The following is a 17798-nucleotide window of genomic DNA, read 5'->3' as shown; positions in this document are numbered from 1 at the left end:
GTTAAAGTATGTTCAGTATATGTTAAAGTATGTTCAGTATATGTTAAAGTATGTTCAGTATATGTTAAAGTATGTTCAGTATATGTTAAAGTATGTGAGGGCCGACCACAGAGATGATTCCGTGAAGTATATACTCCTAATGCTGGTTGCATTTATGTTCATGACTTGGTCTGTGGGCGGCTAGAACTGATTGGGAATTATAGGCGGCTCGCACAGCATGCGTGCTGATAAGACATTTACAGTCACGCACTTGCCACGCATATTTTTAGCCACCGCATAAATTGTTAAACTTTTGGATAAACGGGCGGGTGCCAAACCAGCGCACAAGAAGGGGAGGTACTCAAACGCCCCACTGCGCTGTAGGTTCATCTTTTTTTATGACCCCATTAAAAAGACGTACTCCAATGGAAATTAAGCAGTCCTTAAAGCTTAAGATGATATCATAGATAAAAGACTTGTTCGTTAAGTGAATTTAAATTTTTACATTTTAATTTTAGCTTCGTTTTACTATTTCTGTTTGGTCTTTAACGTCATTAAACTGGTTTAGCTTTAGTTATTGATGCAAGTAGCTCGTTTGAGTCGCTAATGTGACTAATTCGAAATTCATCTAAACATTTACACGATTTCTAAGTGGGCGGGGCGCTGTAGACACTGTCGGAGGTTGGCTAAGTGAACGACTCTGATGAGAGATGCAGATGCAGATGCAGATGCAGATGCCACTGGAGCTCACATCTTCTGCTGGGCCAGCTCGTCGATGGTGCGGGCATTGGTGAGGGTCACCCAGAGCGGCGCCTGGATGCTGGCCAACGAGTAGCTCTCGGCGGCGTCCAGGGAATGCGACTTGCGCATGGTGGGGGACTGCGATTCCCTGTCGCTGCTACCACTTCCAGCTGCTGCTGGTGCGCCAGTGGCGATCAAGCGGCGATCCCGCTTGGATTCCCGCTTGGTGAAGGCGGCAGCTGCCTCGCCGCCACCTCCACTCACACTGCTGCTGGCAGCCCGGATCTCCTGGAGGCGACTGCGTCGCTTGGCCAAGCCAGCAGGATCATCGCGCACACTGGCCGTCTTACGCAGCTGTGGCGGTGGTGCCAGCTGCGATGAGGACTTGGCCGGCGGAACCTTCGGTACCGGCTCCTGGCGCTCTATTTGGGCATCTCGGAGCTCCGGTTGGGCCGATGCCTGCGCCAGTTGCTGCTGCTTGGCTAACTGTTAGCTCGAGGAGATGGACATCTTGTAGGAGGTGGTGTCCATCGGCGACTCCGCGTTGAACATCTCCGTCTGCGTTTGCTCCACGTCGCTGCATCGCTCCTCCAGCACAGTGTCCAGCTCCAGAGAGGTGAAGCCCTGGCTTAGGCTTCGTTCAGGACGTAGACTGATAGCTCGCGACGATCGGTAATCTGTGGATGGTTGGCGGGCATTGGGAAGAGAGAATTTCCTTTAATCAAAGTCGTCTTTTTTCGCTTTTGGTCCCTCGAGCAGGATATAATGCAAAGGGGTGTGTGTGTGTGTGTGAAGGATATGAGTGATGTCGAAGGAGACACATTGAAAATGTCACGGATGTGCTGGTGCCACGCGCCGAAAATGAGAAAAACGTGGGGTGAAAAGTGATTTACTTGCACCGCAGCTCGAAAATACATATATGTTATCTTGGCCACACGAGCGAAAGTACTTCTTATTTTCCCATTTTCTTAAACAAATAATGGCTTTTTTATCCCCATAGCTGTATAAATAAGGGAAAATACTAACGGTGTGTTTTGCGCTTGAAAACAAAATATAGGAAATGGCAAAAACTACTTGGGTATCCATGCATATTCGGTACTAAAACGTTGTGCCAAAAACACCAGCAAATTTTAAAGTAATTTCCAATGAAAATTTCACTTGCTGCAGTATGAACATCCTTTTAAATGATTAACTGAATTTGATTTCAGCCCGGCACATGTGGAGCACATAAAAAACACGAGACGACAAAGAAAGTTATGTGAAAACAAGAGGGGAGAAATTGGTTGGGACACAAAAAAAAAAAAAAACAGACAAAGGCAGCTGCGGTGATGCGTAATCGTTTTGCGAAAATGTGTGCCAAAAAAACGCATGTCCCATTTTCGGGGGGTGCGCAAAATATGTGTGTTGTTTTGGGGCCAAGAAGCGACACAGCCAAAAACCAGTGTAGTTCGCGGTTGTCGCTCCTCGTTTTTGGGGTCCTGCGGTTGTGTCGACCTCGTCAACACCACCTTAATCATCATCGTTGCGGCGCTGCACAGTGCGAATAAATGCTACGCAAAATGGGGTACACATTTTCCATTTATTTTCACCATTTTCCGCCATTTTCAGTGCAGGTTTAAGAGTTTTGAGGAGGAAAACTAGCTTGAAAATGGTAAACAGTTGTACAATTCTTTTGAATAGACAGTGAAATGCTACCTATTTTGAAATGGATATTAATTTTACCATTTACCTATAAAATATTTGTTGCCTGCAACGTAATACCTCTATTGATTTCTGTGGCGCCACACGATTATTTCGGTGAGAGAAAAGAGCTTGCGAAACTGCACTTAATCAAGGGTATCAGAAAAATGTGACGGCATTTGCTGCGTGAGTTTCTCATGGAGAAGGGTTGACTACGCCTGTGTGTGTGTGTTTGTTTATTTTTTTTCTCTGCCAGAGTGCTTTATTTTCCTTTTTTTTTGCTCTATGGAACCTGAAGTGGCGGATTCGCATTCAGTTGACGCCCCGCGTTCTGAATATGAAATTTACAGTTATAAAAATGTTTCTGCGTGTTCGTGCGTGCATAAAGCACTGAAACCCTTGCGCGACAGCGTTGTTTAGTGGGCGTGGCAACTCCGGGGGCGCTGTGTGTGCGTTTGTGTGTGTCGCATTGCGAAATAAGCGGGCAAGCTACTATACTAGCCCCCTCCCCCCGCCCTCAACAGTTTTTCCTGTTTTCTGTTTGTGTTTGTGTTTTCGCCCAACTGCCGCTCCCTCACAGCCTTTCCCCCGCTCCACTCCCCTCCCGCCCCATTCGATTTTGTGATATGCAAACAGGACTGCGAGCGCCCAAAGGTATGCTATGCAAATGCAAATGCAAGGCGGGCTACTCTCTCTCTCTCCTTCGCTCTCGCTTCCGTGCGCTCTCTCACTCTTCGCTCGACACTTGCAAAGCAGCTCACACACACACACACATGTGTCTTACTTTCTACCAGTTAAGTTGTACTGCTTTCACTCAACTCACGTTTTCCGTAGCTTGCTTTTTGGGAGGCAACACGGCTGCCTAGCAGAATTTGAATAAATTGAATCTTTTTGCCGTTTCGATAAGAACTTGCATATTGTCGGAATGGAATATATATATTTCATAAATATTAAATTGATAGGAAATGACTGAAAATCTGCAATCGATATGTATCTGTATGTCAAGAAGGTTGTTTTCGCCTGCGAGTTTCAATAGAGTGGCGGAAATAATGCATCAATGAATATACTAGGATTTTAACAGTTCTAAAATGAACGTGAACCGATTTCGCTCAGTGTGCCTGCTGGCAGGATGGCTAATGCCCCTCTGTTCGGATTTTGTGGGGATTTTGGCTTGGATTCGGCTCTGTCCACTAACAATGACAATTCAGTGCCTCGTACAAAGGTACATTTTCGACATGCGGGCTCTTAAAAAACAATGATTATGGTATTGATGATGCGTCGTCGGGCGTTTTGTCATCCTTTTGTGGACTCCCAACTTTCTTTCATTCATGCAGGCTGGCTGATCCACCAACAATGGTCGACAGGTGTATTAATGGCCACGACATGGCACAGATTAAGAGGAAAACTGGCGAAGTGAAAGCGAGTCGAGTGTGTATATACCAGTGGGCAAAAGAGCTAGGGGTGCAGTTAAATGTGAATGTGGGCTATGTGCTCGTAAAGTGAGGGCAAAGATGAGTTTTGTATCTGCACTGATGCAGGTGGGAAATGCAGGGATGCAGGATGCTGGGATGCTGGGATGCTGGGATGCAGTGATGCTGGTTGCGGGATGCAGGATGCAGGATGCAGGATGTCGTAAAATACGGACAAGTCATTCGATCTGCCAGTGGCTGCAAAACCAGAGATAAAAAGAAAACGAGAAAAAGAAACGTTCTTCGTACACACATTACATTACGACATTCAAACTCACTAAGCCTATGTATTGGACTAAATCTGACCAGGCTGACGGCATGGTCCTGCATATCGTAGTTCCGCCTCCTGTCCCTCTCCCGGGCCAACTTGGCCCTCCTTCGCAGGCAGCAGATCACCAGGAGCGCCAGGATGGGGAAGCCGAAGATACAGGAGACGATCGGGATGACAATCGACTCGGGTGAAACTGAAATGGGTTCGAAAGAGAAATATGTTGATTAGATTTGCTTACATTTACTTGTTTGTACTTCTCGTCACTGCAAACGGCAGTTCACGTAGTGACGAAGCGCACTTAGAAAGTATGCGATACGTTTACACTTCTTGCGATAGACTTAATGCTGAGAACTTAACTAATGCACGTTCAGTTTAATGTCTAAACGTGTTGCTTTTCAGTATACACATGTATGTATCTATGTTTCTGTAATCCAAATGTAAGTCACCACGTAGAACACGACCCCTGACATTCGAGCTTCCATTTATCCGTTTGTGTAGCAGCGTACCTGACTCCATCTATCTTACCTTGCCCATCTCTAGGCAAATATTTTGACCCGAAATTTATTGAACATTTCCTTGGCAGGGCAAGTGGAGGGCACTTCCTGCTCCTCGGAGTCCACTTAATCGCACTCAACATCGCAGAACCGTACTCATTCTTGACCCCACCAAGTCACATTTCGCCTCCTGCTGGCTGTGTGACCTTGCCCAACCTTTTTTGGCCCCATTAAGCCAATGTAGACACCACCCCCTAGCTTAGCCAGCAAAAAAAGGCACAAAGAGAAGAAAGAGAAGGCAAAAACAATTCGGTCCTGCCAAATGATGCACGAATGTTAATCGGCCGACTTTGTGGGGCTGTCAACGCTCCAAAAGCAAAAGCAAGGGGGCCCTAATTGTTGTGGTTGTGGGTTTGGTCAGCCACAGAAATGCCATCAGCATTGCCATCATCTGAGAGCAAAGATTATTTATTTATATGTTTATTTTATCACAATAACCAAGTGCTGGAATGGCTGGTTTTATGGCCAACGCAAACTCATAATTCCGGAGCTCATCTCATCTCCGGTTCATTTGCATGGCCCCAAAAAAGTAGGCAACATTTATCAGAACAAACTCAGGATGGGAAATGTGGAAATTGTTGGCAAAAGCGTCGTGGAATGAACGAATTTTTGAGGGGGTGAGTTTGGGGTGCACATTCCATTTAAGCCATTTGCATTTTCCTACGTTAACGATTCGCCTAACTGTTTCATTTCGGCTTTCAGCCATAAACTAAGTCGAGGCAAATCTGCATGCACCGCCATTTAGCCCCATTTCGCCTTCTTAATTCCATTAGGTATAATTAGCAAAAACAAAAGCATTTGTTCCACAGACATAAACGTAACATTTTAAACATGTTTCGTACTCAAAATCCCCTTCAGATGATATGCGCACGTGTGTTTCCTTTAGGGAATGACGCTCCAAACTTCTTACAAAAATATTAAACTGAGTTTCATTCTCTTCTGCCGTTGCTGCTAGCAAAGCAAAACAGGGTAATTCGGTAATAACGTATTTAAATACACATACGAGCGATTGAAACCGCAAATGTCGAACTGAAAATGTGTTTACGGTTCAGGTAAATAAATATATACTCCAGTTTGAGGGAATCCTTTAAGAGCTCTGAGCACGAGGTTAAACAGGCTTAAGCCTCTGCTTCCCAAGGATAATTTCCTTGTTTCGCTGGGCATACTTAAATCCCGCCAGGACTTACAGCCCTGCTGATCCACCTGGTGAACTTATCCCACCAGCAGCAGTAGCGAATCCAATCCCCTGACCCGGCAACCTCATTTGCCAGGCCCACTCAAGCCACTCATACGTCACAGCCAACCACCTTCCGCCACACACCACCCACCACCCACCGCCGAGCAGCCAGCACCAGCACCACCCACCGCCACCATTCGTCCTTGCCAAAGGATGCTCTAATCTAAGTCACAAAGCCATGGCCCAAATTTTGTTTGTCAAAAAAGTAGCATAAAGGCAACAAATTGGAAAGAGAAAACGAAAAGCTGAATGCCCTGCAAAGTTTTGGAAAAGGTTTTTAGTACAGATTATTTAAATGAACAAAGTTTTGAAACTATGTAAATGGATGCTAATATTAATAAAGCAGGATATTTGCTGCATTAATTACGCTCAAGTGCAAGAAAAACAATTTCATTTGGACTGCAGCTTACGTTTAGCATTTTCAAACATTTTCAAAATAATATGCGAAATTATATGATTATCTTAAAAGCCCACACAGCTTGCTGCACTCAAAACAAAATAGAATACGTTTAGTGTTTATTTATCACCCCAAAGACCGCTTGAGTGTCACTTTATTCCCAACTTTATCGACGCAGGGCAGAGCTGCATTAGAGCTTGGATAACCCCGCACCCGGGTTAAATGGAGCACTTGATGTTGGCCTGACATTATTCGATTAAGTTCGCGTTCGATCAGGAGCGCCAACACAAAATGTTTGCTCCGGCCTTATCAGCGCCTCAGCTGGATTTACTCGACTTTGTCCATCAGCAGCTCCTTGCGGCGCAGGACTCGGCTGGAGGACTCGAGACCCCACAGCTCGCGGCTGCCTGCGCCACTGAATCCAATTAACGCCTTCAAAGTGACAGTTCAAATTTACACAAATTGATGGCGCGGAGAGGGAGTCCTTCGTCCTGCGAACCCACTCTTGGCTCACTGTAGTTTACCCCCAAGACGGAGTCCTGTATCCGCGGACGGCGAACAGCAGCAGCACCAACAGCAGTTGGAGCACAACCCGCCATTCAAGCCGAGTCATCAGACGTCGTTTGATGCCAGAAATATTCAATAAATACTCCTACAATAAAAATAATGCCTCTGCCCCACTCAGACAGACGCGTCCTTTGAATCGAAATTAAATGTTTGCATATTTGACGTCGGCGATGGAATAGGAATGCGCCACAAAGGCAGCATCGCCAGCATAAACAAAGCCCATCGAATGTGAATGTGCGCGGGATACACAGTACACCCAAAAAAAAATAACGTTCCTTCTTCTGAATTTGTATTCAAAAATAATAGGTTATTTTGCCATCACCATGGAAATAATAGTCCAAATATGGAATGCCATACCTCGTTGAACTCGCAATAAAATTTCAAATCAAACTGCGTTCAAAAGTTGGAATTGTATTTTTTTGCCATTTGCCATTGCCAGATTTTGATGATGTTACCCCTTACAAAAAAGGCGAAAATTGACCGAAAAATGAATTTCCCAAAATCGGTCAAAAAGTGATAGGGGTGGTTAGATTTGGTAATAAGCTACTCAAAACAGGTTTTCTTTCATCTTTATGATCATTTTTGGCCAAGATATGACTAAAATGCCCATTTAAAATATTTCAATTTTTGCCAAAATCCGGTTTTTCGAATTTCGGTCATAAAATAATCAGTTTTTTGGCCACAACTTTAAAAATAATTGTCCAATAATGGAATATCATACCTCGTTGAGCTCGTAATTAAATTTCCAATCAAACTGCATTCAAAAGTTGAAATTGTATTTTTTTGCCATTTTTTGCAAATTTTGATGATGTTACCCCTTACAAAAAATGCGAAAATTTGCCAAAAAATTAATTTTTCTAAATCGTTCAAAAAGTGATAGGGGTGGTTAGATTTGGTAATAAGCTACTCAAAACAGGTTTTCTTTCATCTTTATGATCATTTTTGGCCAAGATATGACTAAAATGCCCATTTAAAATATTTCAATTTTTGCCAAAATCCGGTTTTTTCGAATTTCGGTCATAAAATAATCAGTTTTTTGGCCACAACTTTAAAAATAATTGTCCAATAATGGAATATCATACCTCGTTGAGCTCGTAATTAAATTTCCAATCAAACTGCATTCAAAAGTTGAAATTGTATTTTTTTGCCATTTTTTGCAAATTTTGATGATGTTACCCCTTACAAAAAATGCGAAAATTTGCCAAAAAATTAATTTTTCTAAATCGTTCAAAAAGTGATAGGGGTGGTTAGATTTGGTAATAAGCTACTCAAAACAGGTTTTCTTTCATCTTTATGATCATTTTTGGCCAAGATATGACTAAAATGCCCATTTAAAATATTTCAATTTTTGCCAAAATCCGGTTTTTCGAATTTCGGTCATAAAATAATCAGTTTTTTGGCCACAACTTTAAAAATAATTGTCCAATAATGGAATATCATACCTCGTTGAGCTCGTAATTAAATTTCCAATCAAACTGCATTCAAAAGTTGAAATTGTATTTTTTTGCCATTTTTTGCAAATTTTGATGATGTTACCCCTTACAAAAAATGCGAAAATTTGCCAAAAAATTAATTTTTCTAAATCGTTCAAAAAGTGATAGGGGTGGTTAGATTTGGTAATAAGCTACTCAAAACAGGTTTTCTTTCATCTTTATGATCATTTTTGGCCAAGATATGACTAAAATGCCCATTTAAAATATTTCAATTTTGGCCAAAATCCGGTTTTTTCGAATTTCGGTCATAAAATATTCAGTTTTTTGGCCACAACTTTAAAAATAATTGTCCAATAATGGAATATCATACCTCGTTGAGCTCGTAATTAAATTTCCAATCAAACTGCATTCAAAAGTTGAAATTGTATTTTTTTGCCATTTTTTGCAAATTTTGATGATGTTACCCCTTACAAAAAATGCGAAAATTTGCCAAAAAATTAATTTTTCTAAATCGTTTAAAAAGTGATAGGAGTGGTTAGATTTGGTAATAAGCTACTCAAAACAGGTTTTCTTTCATCTTTATGATCATTTTTGGCCAAGATATGACTAAAATGCCCATTTAAAATATTTCAATTTTTGCCAAAATCCGGTTTTTCGAATTTCGGTCATAAAATATTCAGTTTTTTGGCCACAACTTTAAAAATAATTGTCCAATAATGGAATATCATACCTCGTTGAGCTCGTAATTAAATTTCCAATTAAACTACATTCAAAAGTTGAAATTGTATTTTTTTGCCATTTTTTGCAAATTTTGATGATGTTACCCCTTACAAAAAATGCGAAAATTTGCCAAAAAATTAATTTTTCTAAATCGTTCAAAAAGTGATAGGAGTGGTTAGATTTGGTAATAAGCTACTCAAAACAGTTTTCTTTCATCTTTATGATCATTTTTGGCCAAGATATGACTAAAATGCCCATTTAAAATATTTCAATTTTTGCCAAAATCCGGTTTTTCGAATTTCGGTCATAAAATATTCAGTTTTTTGGCCACAACTTTAAAAATAATTGTCCAATAATGGAATATCATACCTCGTTGAGCTCGTAATTAAATTTCCAATTAAACTACATTCAAAAGTTGAAATTGTATTTTTTTGCCATTTTTTGCAAATTTTGATGATGTTACCCCTTACAAAAAATGCGAAAATTTGCCAAAAAATTAATTTTTCTAAATCGTTCAAAAAGTGATAGGGGTGGTTAGATTTGGTAATAAGCTACTCAAAACAGGTTTTCTTTCATCTTTATGATCATTTTTGGCCAAGATATGACTAAAATGCCCATTTAAAATATTTCAATTTTGGCCAAAATCCGGTTTTTCGAATTTCGGTCATAAAATATTCAGTTTTTTGGCCACAACTTTAAAAATAATTGTCCAATAATGGAATATCATACCTCGTTGAGCTCGTAATTAAATTTCCAATCAAACTGCATTCAAAAGTTGAAATTGTATTTTTTTGCCATTTTTTGCAAATTTTGATGATGTTACCCCTTACAAAAAATGCGAAAATTTGCCAAAAAATTAATTTTTCTAAATCGTTTAAAAAGTGATAGGAGTGGTTAGATTTGGTAATAAGCTACTCAAAACAGGTTTTCTTTCATCTTTATGATCATTTTTGGCCAAGATATGACTAAAATGCCCATTTAAAATATTTCAATTTTTGCCAAAATCCGGTTTTTCGAATTTCGGTCATAAAATATTCAGTTTTTTGGCCACAACTTTAAAAATAATTGTCCAATAATGGAATATCATACCTCGTTGAGCTCGTAATTAAATTTCCAATTAAACTACATTCAAAAGTTGAAATTGTATTTTTTTGCCATTTTTTGCAAATTTTGATGATGTTACCCCTTACAAAAAATGCGAAAATTTGCCAAAAAATTAATTTTTCTAAATCGTTCAAAAAGTGATAGGAGTGGTTAGATTTGGTAATAAGCTACTCAAAACAGTTTTCTTTCATCTTTATGATCATTTTTGGCCAAGATATGACTAAAATGCCCATTTAAAATATTTCAATTTTTGCCAAAATCCGGTTTTTTCGAATTTCGGTCATAAAATATTCAGTTTTTTGGCCACAACTTTAAAAATAATTGTCCAATAATGGAATATCATACCTCGTTGAGCTCGTAATTAAATTTCCAATTAAACTACATTCAAAAGTTGAAATTGTATTTTTTTGCCATTTTTTGCAAATTTTGATGATGTTACCCCTTACAAAAAATGCGAAAATTTGCCAAAAAATTAATTTTTCTAAATCGTTCAAAAAGTGATAGGAGTGGTTAGATTTGGTAATAAGCTACTCAAAACAGTTTTCTTTCATCTTTATGATCATTTTTGGCCAAGATATGACTAAAATGCCCATTTAAAATATTTCAATTTTTGCCAAAATCCGTTTTTTCTAATTTCGGTCATAAAATAATCAGTTTTTTTACCACAACTTTTAAAATAATTGTCCAATATTGGGATATCATACCTCGTTGAGCTCGTAATTAAATTTCTAATCAAACTGCATTCAAAAGTTGTAATATTATTTTTTTGCCATTTTTTGCAAATTTTGATGATGTTACCCCTTACAAAAAATGCGAAAATTTGCCAAAAAATAAATTTTTCTAAATCGTTCAAAAAGTGATAGGGGTGGTTAGATTTGGTAATAAGCTACTCAAAACAGGTTTTCTTTCATCTTTATGATCATTTTTGGCCAAGATATGACTAAAATGCCCATTTAAAATATTTCAATTTTTGCCAAAATCCGTTTTTTCGCATTTCGGTCATAAAATAATCAGTTTATTGTCCACAACTTTAGAAATAATTGTCCAATAATGGAATATCATACCTCGTTGATCTCGTAATTAAATTTCCAATCAAACTGCATTCAAAAGTTGAAATTGTATTTTTTTGCCATTTTTTACAAATTTTGATGATGTTACCCCTTACAAAAAATGCGAAAATTTTCACAAAAATTAATTTTTCTAAATCGTTCAAAAAGTGACAGGGGTGGTTAGATTTGGTAATTAGTTGTTCAAAACAGCAACCCATGCAGCTTTGCGACCATTTTGGGCCAAATGATGATAAAAAAGCCTTTGAAAATACCGGGTGTCCGCTGTACGAGTATATGCTTTTTTTGTGAGTGTATGGACATGACGCACAGACAGATATGCTGGGTACACATACACCCATATAGTAGCGTAAAGTGATTTCTCCAATTCGAATATATTCCCATCAAAGTCAACTCGAGCTTGATTGCGGTTCAACTCAAGACGGGCAAAATGGGAAAGGGAAAGAGAGAAACGGGGGAGATGTGGGTTGATGTGGGTGGATGTGGGGGCCAACTTTGAAGTCCGCAAGGCATTTGCGGAGAATAGTTTGCATTTAATAGAGCCCCAAAGTTTCACTTTGATACGAAGCTACAGCTCGGCAAATCGGGGCCAAATTCCCGCCCAAATCAAAGTCAGTGGTGGTGCCCTCTTGTTGACAGGATGCTGGCCAAAAGCCAGGGCATTCGTGGTAACCAATAAAATGCGGTTTTACGGAAGGCTTTCTCTACACACAACACAACCCATTCGGTTTGACCAAAACGAACATCTCAGCTTCAAACAGTCGAAAGCTGTTGACAACATTAGCATGATTAAATTACCAAAAGGGATTTGTTTTCCATCAGGAAACAAGAAATTGTTATGGTGTGGTTCGTTACTACACTTTAAACGCAATATATATGTATGGAATTTATTAAATTACGCCTTTTTCGTTCGTTTAAATTCGCCAAGCGGGCACTGACTATTAAATTGTGCTTGTACCAGTGGCACGTTTAAAAAGGGGGAAAAAATCGAATATTTAAGTATTGTTCGCGAAAAGAACCTCCCCCAGTTTCCCCGTCAGTTTCTCTTCCTGAAAAACGAGAACTCCCCGTCGAAAAAAGCGAACAGGCATTCGAGTGTTTCGCTAAGTAGAATGCATTGTTAACTTATCAATGGAGCTGAAGGACATCACATTCCTGTTATATCATTTTATCGGATGAGTTTACGCACTTTTTCTTCGTTGTTGTCGGGGAAATTGTAATGGGCAAGTTTTTTTTTCTTTTTTTTTTCTCCATCTGCGATACTTTTTGTTTTCTTTTTTTTCGAATTTTTTTTATTTTTTTTTTTTTATTCCATTGCTGTCAGCATGGACGAAAAGTTGTATTTGGTGTCGAACTGACAAGGTGGCGGCAACTCGGGCGCCACGCCCACAGGCCATGGAGGGCGCTGACATGGACGTATGCGCCCCCCTACGCCCCGTATCGTCGATATGGCCCGAGATGTGCGCTGATTGTAGTGGGGATTGGGGAAATGTGAATGCTGATGGGCCTACGGGCGGGATGAGCTGAAGTCTGGGCCTTTTTTGTTGTTCTCTGGTTTTTTGGGGTCCGATAGGGCGAGCAGGAAAGTCGACAATGTTGTCGACAAGTTTCGACGGCACAGAAGCCTTGGAAGTGTGACGAAGGAGCCGCTCGCTTAATAAAGACGCCAGCCTACGTCACACAACAAAAAATTAAATCAATTTTCTGCAATGTAGAGTAAAGTTTGGCAATGCCTCCACTTGGGCTTACTTGGCATTACCTCTAATTAGATCCAAATTATATTTCCGTTCAGTTAAAAGTGCTAATTTTAAAGAGCCAATATGCTTTTGGAAAACTCCTGCAATTTGGATAAATGACAGTATACATATAGCCATGCTTTAAAGCTTTTCCCATGTATTCAAGCGGAAAATCCTTCGAGATTTCTAAGCCAACACTGGATGAATAAACGAATTGAAGGAAATGCCTGGGATCCGCTATGCACTCGTTTTATTGCATACTTTTAGACACCTCTGGCAGTGATTTTAAAATCCTCGTGTTTTCCGTACAACCCTCGGTTATTTGTTTTCCGTGCAGCCTTTAGGACTCTAATTTGTGAGTGGCTCGAGGCGCTGCGACATTGGCGCCAGCTGGAGAAGCCCAGCAATTTTCCACCCAGTTTTCCCAACTTTTTTTTTGTTTTTCCACCCACTCAACTGATGGCGACACTTGCCTGACACAATCAACAGCTAAATTCGAGTGCGACTCTTTGCAATTACTGCGACTTAGACTTGTCTAATTGCTGAATGGGGCAGGGGAAATGGGAATGGGAATGGAAATGGAGCCTAGTCCATACTTAAACACTTGGGGCCAACTTTTGGTATTGGCCTGCGCCAGTTTGAAAGCCAAGCAGAGTTGGCCGAGCCACCGAGAAACTATAAAAAATATATAAGTTGACGCGCCAGCCGGAGAAGAAATCGGAGTCAATGCGGATAATGAGGACTCGGTTGTCAGCTCATGCAAATTAACGCCGGCAAACGGGGCGACTAATTGGGATGCGGATGGAGGCAAGGATGAGGATGAGGATGAGGACGGGACTGGTGGATATGGATCCAGGACTGGCACGCGACCCCGATGGGTGACTGACTGCACTGGCTTGATTTGATTACTAGAGTGGAGCACGAGTCCTTATCCGGCAAATGTTCCTAATTAACTTAAGGCAGTGCGAGGAGTCCTTTCATTTGCGACGCGATGCTAATTGATTGTTGCCCCAAAACGGTGACAAATCCCACTCGGGCTCTACTTTTGATTAAAAACGACGTGGCAGCCGAAGAGCAAGAACCTGCAGAGGCAGTCCATACAGGCAGTATGTTGAAAAAGTAATCAATAATCTTAATGATGGTTATTAATTTGTGCAGAGCGGGCCAGCATGATTAAAAGCGCTTCATAAAACCGCGCCACCCGATTCAATAATTGAATTTTGAGCACTTTAAGCTGAACCCAAGGATTCAGCATGCCCATGCAAATTTAATTCGCCAGTTGCGTCTTAGGAGGCAGCTATTTTGATTTCAGTTGCTCAAAAATTCATGAAATGCATGGCAAATGCACAGTAATTACATCCTTAAGTGCATGTTGCTCGACAATAAAACGCTCAACTCACTGCGAAACACAAAATCGGCATTAAAGGTGATGTAAAATTTAAGAAAAGTCGTGAATTGCGCAAATTACTTTTATTATTTATGGCCAAAGTTGCCGTAAGTAATATTTTCTTTTTTTTTACAACTTTTTGGTAATTTGCTTTTGGTAATTAAAATATATGTGCGCTCAGTATTCGAGGTGTATGATAAATCTACCCACAACAAAAGTTTTTTTTCTGTTCCTAACTACCGACCCTTGATGAAAATTCTTTGCATAATTTATGAACTCACCTGTTGGGTGATAAAAACATAAAAAACCAAATTCCCTATACAATTTCGACAACAAAAAGAAGTATTTTTCACTGCAAATAGGTGGCATGTTTTCTAAGATTGAGATTAAATTAAGGACTCACCCGTTGGGTAGACAACGATGGTCGTTGGGCGATTCTTGCTGCCGGTGGCGGCGATGAAGGTGGCCACCGTTTGGGCCTGGAGCGTGGCCATGGTGCTGGTGGGGATTGGCAGCGGAATGGGCAGTGTGCTCATCGCCGCCGTGGTTGAGGATTCGATGAAACCGCTAAGATTGGCCGTGGGCAGGTATGCATCCGCATACCCCGCACTTCCCGCTGCTCCAGTGGCGTTGGCGGGAAATGAGAACGCTGCCGGCGGACCGCTGAGCACATCCGTTGGGCCACTGCTGCTGCTGCTGGCGGGGATGGTGGTGCTGCTGGTGGTGCTGCTGGTGGTGGTGATGGGCAGATCGATTCCCTGGCCGCGGGCCACGTCCGCCACGTCGAGGGCCTGGAGCAGGAGGGCGGAAACGGGCAGATTGGTCACGTGCTGGGCGGGATTGGTGCGTACCACCTTGGCCACTTTGGCCAGTGTGCGTCCAAGCAGGCTGCCCAACTTCCCTGTTGATTCCTTCTTATGGCTCTCGGCTGCTTTTCCCACTGTATTCCTTGCTCCTCTGGCGGTCATATTGTTTAATACTTTCGCAGCATAATCGTAAATTTCAATTAGCATTAGGTGGTCTCGCACTCGCTCCGCAAATCCTGGCTGCATGCAAGAGAAGTGTTGCTAAATGTTTGTCCACTCAGCGACGGATTCCGGACTTTTCTAATTGCATTAATGAATCACTTGGCTAAACTCAGTGTGTGTGATGGGTGGGCAAAAGTGGGCAGGAGCAAAAGTTTCGGTTGGCGAAAGTTTGACCAACCACGATTGATTGCGATCGGGAGTCACCCCCCGTGAAGGGTCTAAGTGCTCTGCCCACAGAGATTTTCCAAGGGACTAACCCTAAAGTACAGAAATAAACCGCATAAGGCCTGTAATTCATACACAAATTTAATTTTACTGCTTGATTTAACGGGCGGACTCGAATTACAGAATAATCCCAAGGGCATACACACATTTTTAACTACAGAATGCAGAATAATCCCAGGGGTATATACACATTTTAGCTAAAAATGTGTATTCAGCATGACAATTGCAACATTTATTGCGTTAATATTTGCAACACTTTGGCCAAGAAGACGATAGCTTGAAGAGTTTTCCTAAGTTCTCAGCTGCTCATCAAATGCCTGAGTAACTCCGATTGAGAAATGCAAAGATTTACATTAAAACTCATACATATTTACGAAGTTCCCCTGACATCGTTGATTACTCGGGATTTGTTCAGCAGCACCGTGTTGGTGAACATGACTTTTAAAGGCTCCCCCGAAATGATGTAAGCAACTTTGGGGGATGTGGTAACCACTCGAAAGAACCCTAAACCCGGTTCCCAAATGACCAGCTCTTGACCTCCCCTTCACTCTCAATCCCAATACCAATACCCACTACCCACACCCATCCGCACTTGTTGGCCACGCAAAAGCGCAAACATTGAATCGGCCAACCCATCAAGTGAGCAATCCGGAGGAGCTTCAGCTCCAATGGCACTTGAAACCGAAACTGCCGAGGGAGCTGTGATATAGATGGTTATATGTACGTACATAGATGGTGGTGGGGGCATGGGCACGGACATGGGCATGGGCATGGGCATGGGCATCGGCATGGATGACTGCTTGGGGATGGGCAAACGGAGGCGGATCTGGCGGATCCGGCGTATCCGGATGGGGGACACTTTGGCGACAACAGGCAATAAAAATATGTTAACTATTGCATGGGACTCCGTGGACTAGCTTCATTACGACAAATCGAATTGAATCGAAGAAAGCACCATTCTACCTCCACAATGCCCCCTGCCCCATGCCGCATCCCATTCCGAATCCCCGCTGGTCACCAGAGACCACAATTAAATGGCCAAGCACGATTCGCTCTGCAGAGAAAACAATTTGGATACTCGCAGGAAAATACAGTTCGCCTCTAATGTTGTCCGGTGATTAGAAATCAACACAGTGGCAATTTTTCAATTTCCAATTTAAAATCCAGATATCACCTGTTTAGCTGCTGTTTGTAACTAAAATGACGCGTGCGAGGCTCTTCTATAGACTATTATCATCTAATTGTTATCACTATTACAATAAAATTGTTCAATATTCAACGGAGAACTGAAATCGAATTGAGATATCTGCATATTCTACAGTCTTCTATAAATACTTTACTAAAACACAGAATACAGATCGCAATTGCTCGATTATCGCACTTGGCCTTTATGAGGAATTCCGTTAAACACTTGTGCGAGCACATAAGGGGCCAAACTTTTTGAACAGTGTTCCCACCACGGACGGCAGGAAAAACTATGGACGCGCGAAATGAATTGTGCGGACATGGTAGGGATGGTATTGGTATTGGTATTGGATGTATGGGTTTTCCGGCGACTCCGGCTTGAGTTCCACTGAGGCTGGTGCGCTGGTTCCACTCAGTGTAGCGCACTTTATCACTTTTGTATTTCTGTGTAAGTCTGCCAAAACAAGGATGCCACACCACACACACACACACAAAAAAAAGGCAAAAAAAGAACCAAAAACAAAAGAAAATTGAACAGGATCGCGGCGTCCGTGGTCGGAAGTGAATGCAAAATTGGCAACGCAATCAACACTTTACGTCGTTTCGTCCTTTTGAGCGCTCGTCCTTTTCAGCCGCTATGTCCTGCCGCTCAGCACACTCGCGTCGGCGGTCCGCCTGCCTTTGTAACGCGCACGGCGCTGGCAGTGCGCTTTTATAGACCGCCGGCCAGGCGAAGATGTTCCCACAAATTTCCCATAATGTGCCCACGCTTCTGCCACAATTTCCCACCCAAAGAGAGAATGGCCAACGAGAGGGTAAGTTATGGCGGCGCTCTCTTCGCTTTGCCAGCTGGAAATTTGAAAAGGAATTTCGTTATTTATGGTGCAAGACGAAAGACAAACAAAAGTCAATTCTTTTGTTCAATACAGGCTGAGACTCTTTAATTAATTCGGATGGTCCGCTCACGAATTTAAAATGACGTTGACCCAATTTCGCTTGTATGTACTTGATATACAAA

General features: G+C 41.5%; 1 protein-coding gene across 1 annotated transcript; it reads right to left on the bottom strand.

Annotated features, from left to right (window-relative positions):
- Positions 1–503: 503 nt before the first annotated feature.
- LOC6551455 lies at positions 504–17471 on the bottom strand. Its single transcript, XM_015155391.2, is given in 4 exon segments — positions 504–1397; positions 4148–4333; positions 14746–15388; positions 17378–17471. Coding segments are annotated over 3 exon segments (1467 nt in total). The 5' UTR covers positions 15356–15388; positions 17378–17471; the 3' UTR covers positions 504–726.
- Between the last annotated feature and the right edge of the window lie 327 nt (positions 17472–17798).

This window comes from Drosophila erecta, unplaced genomic scaffold (assembly GCF_003286155.1).
Source record: "Drosophila erecta strain 14021-0224.00,06,07 unplaced genomic scaffold, DereRS2 tig00000152-arrow-arrow-pilon, whole genome shotgun sequence".
NCBI lineage: Eukaryota > Metazoa > Arthropoda > Insecta > Diptera > Drosophilidae > Drosophila > Drosophila erecta.
Note: the sequence above shows the minus strand (reverse complement) of the source record. Positions and strands in the feature narration are given on the sequence as shown.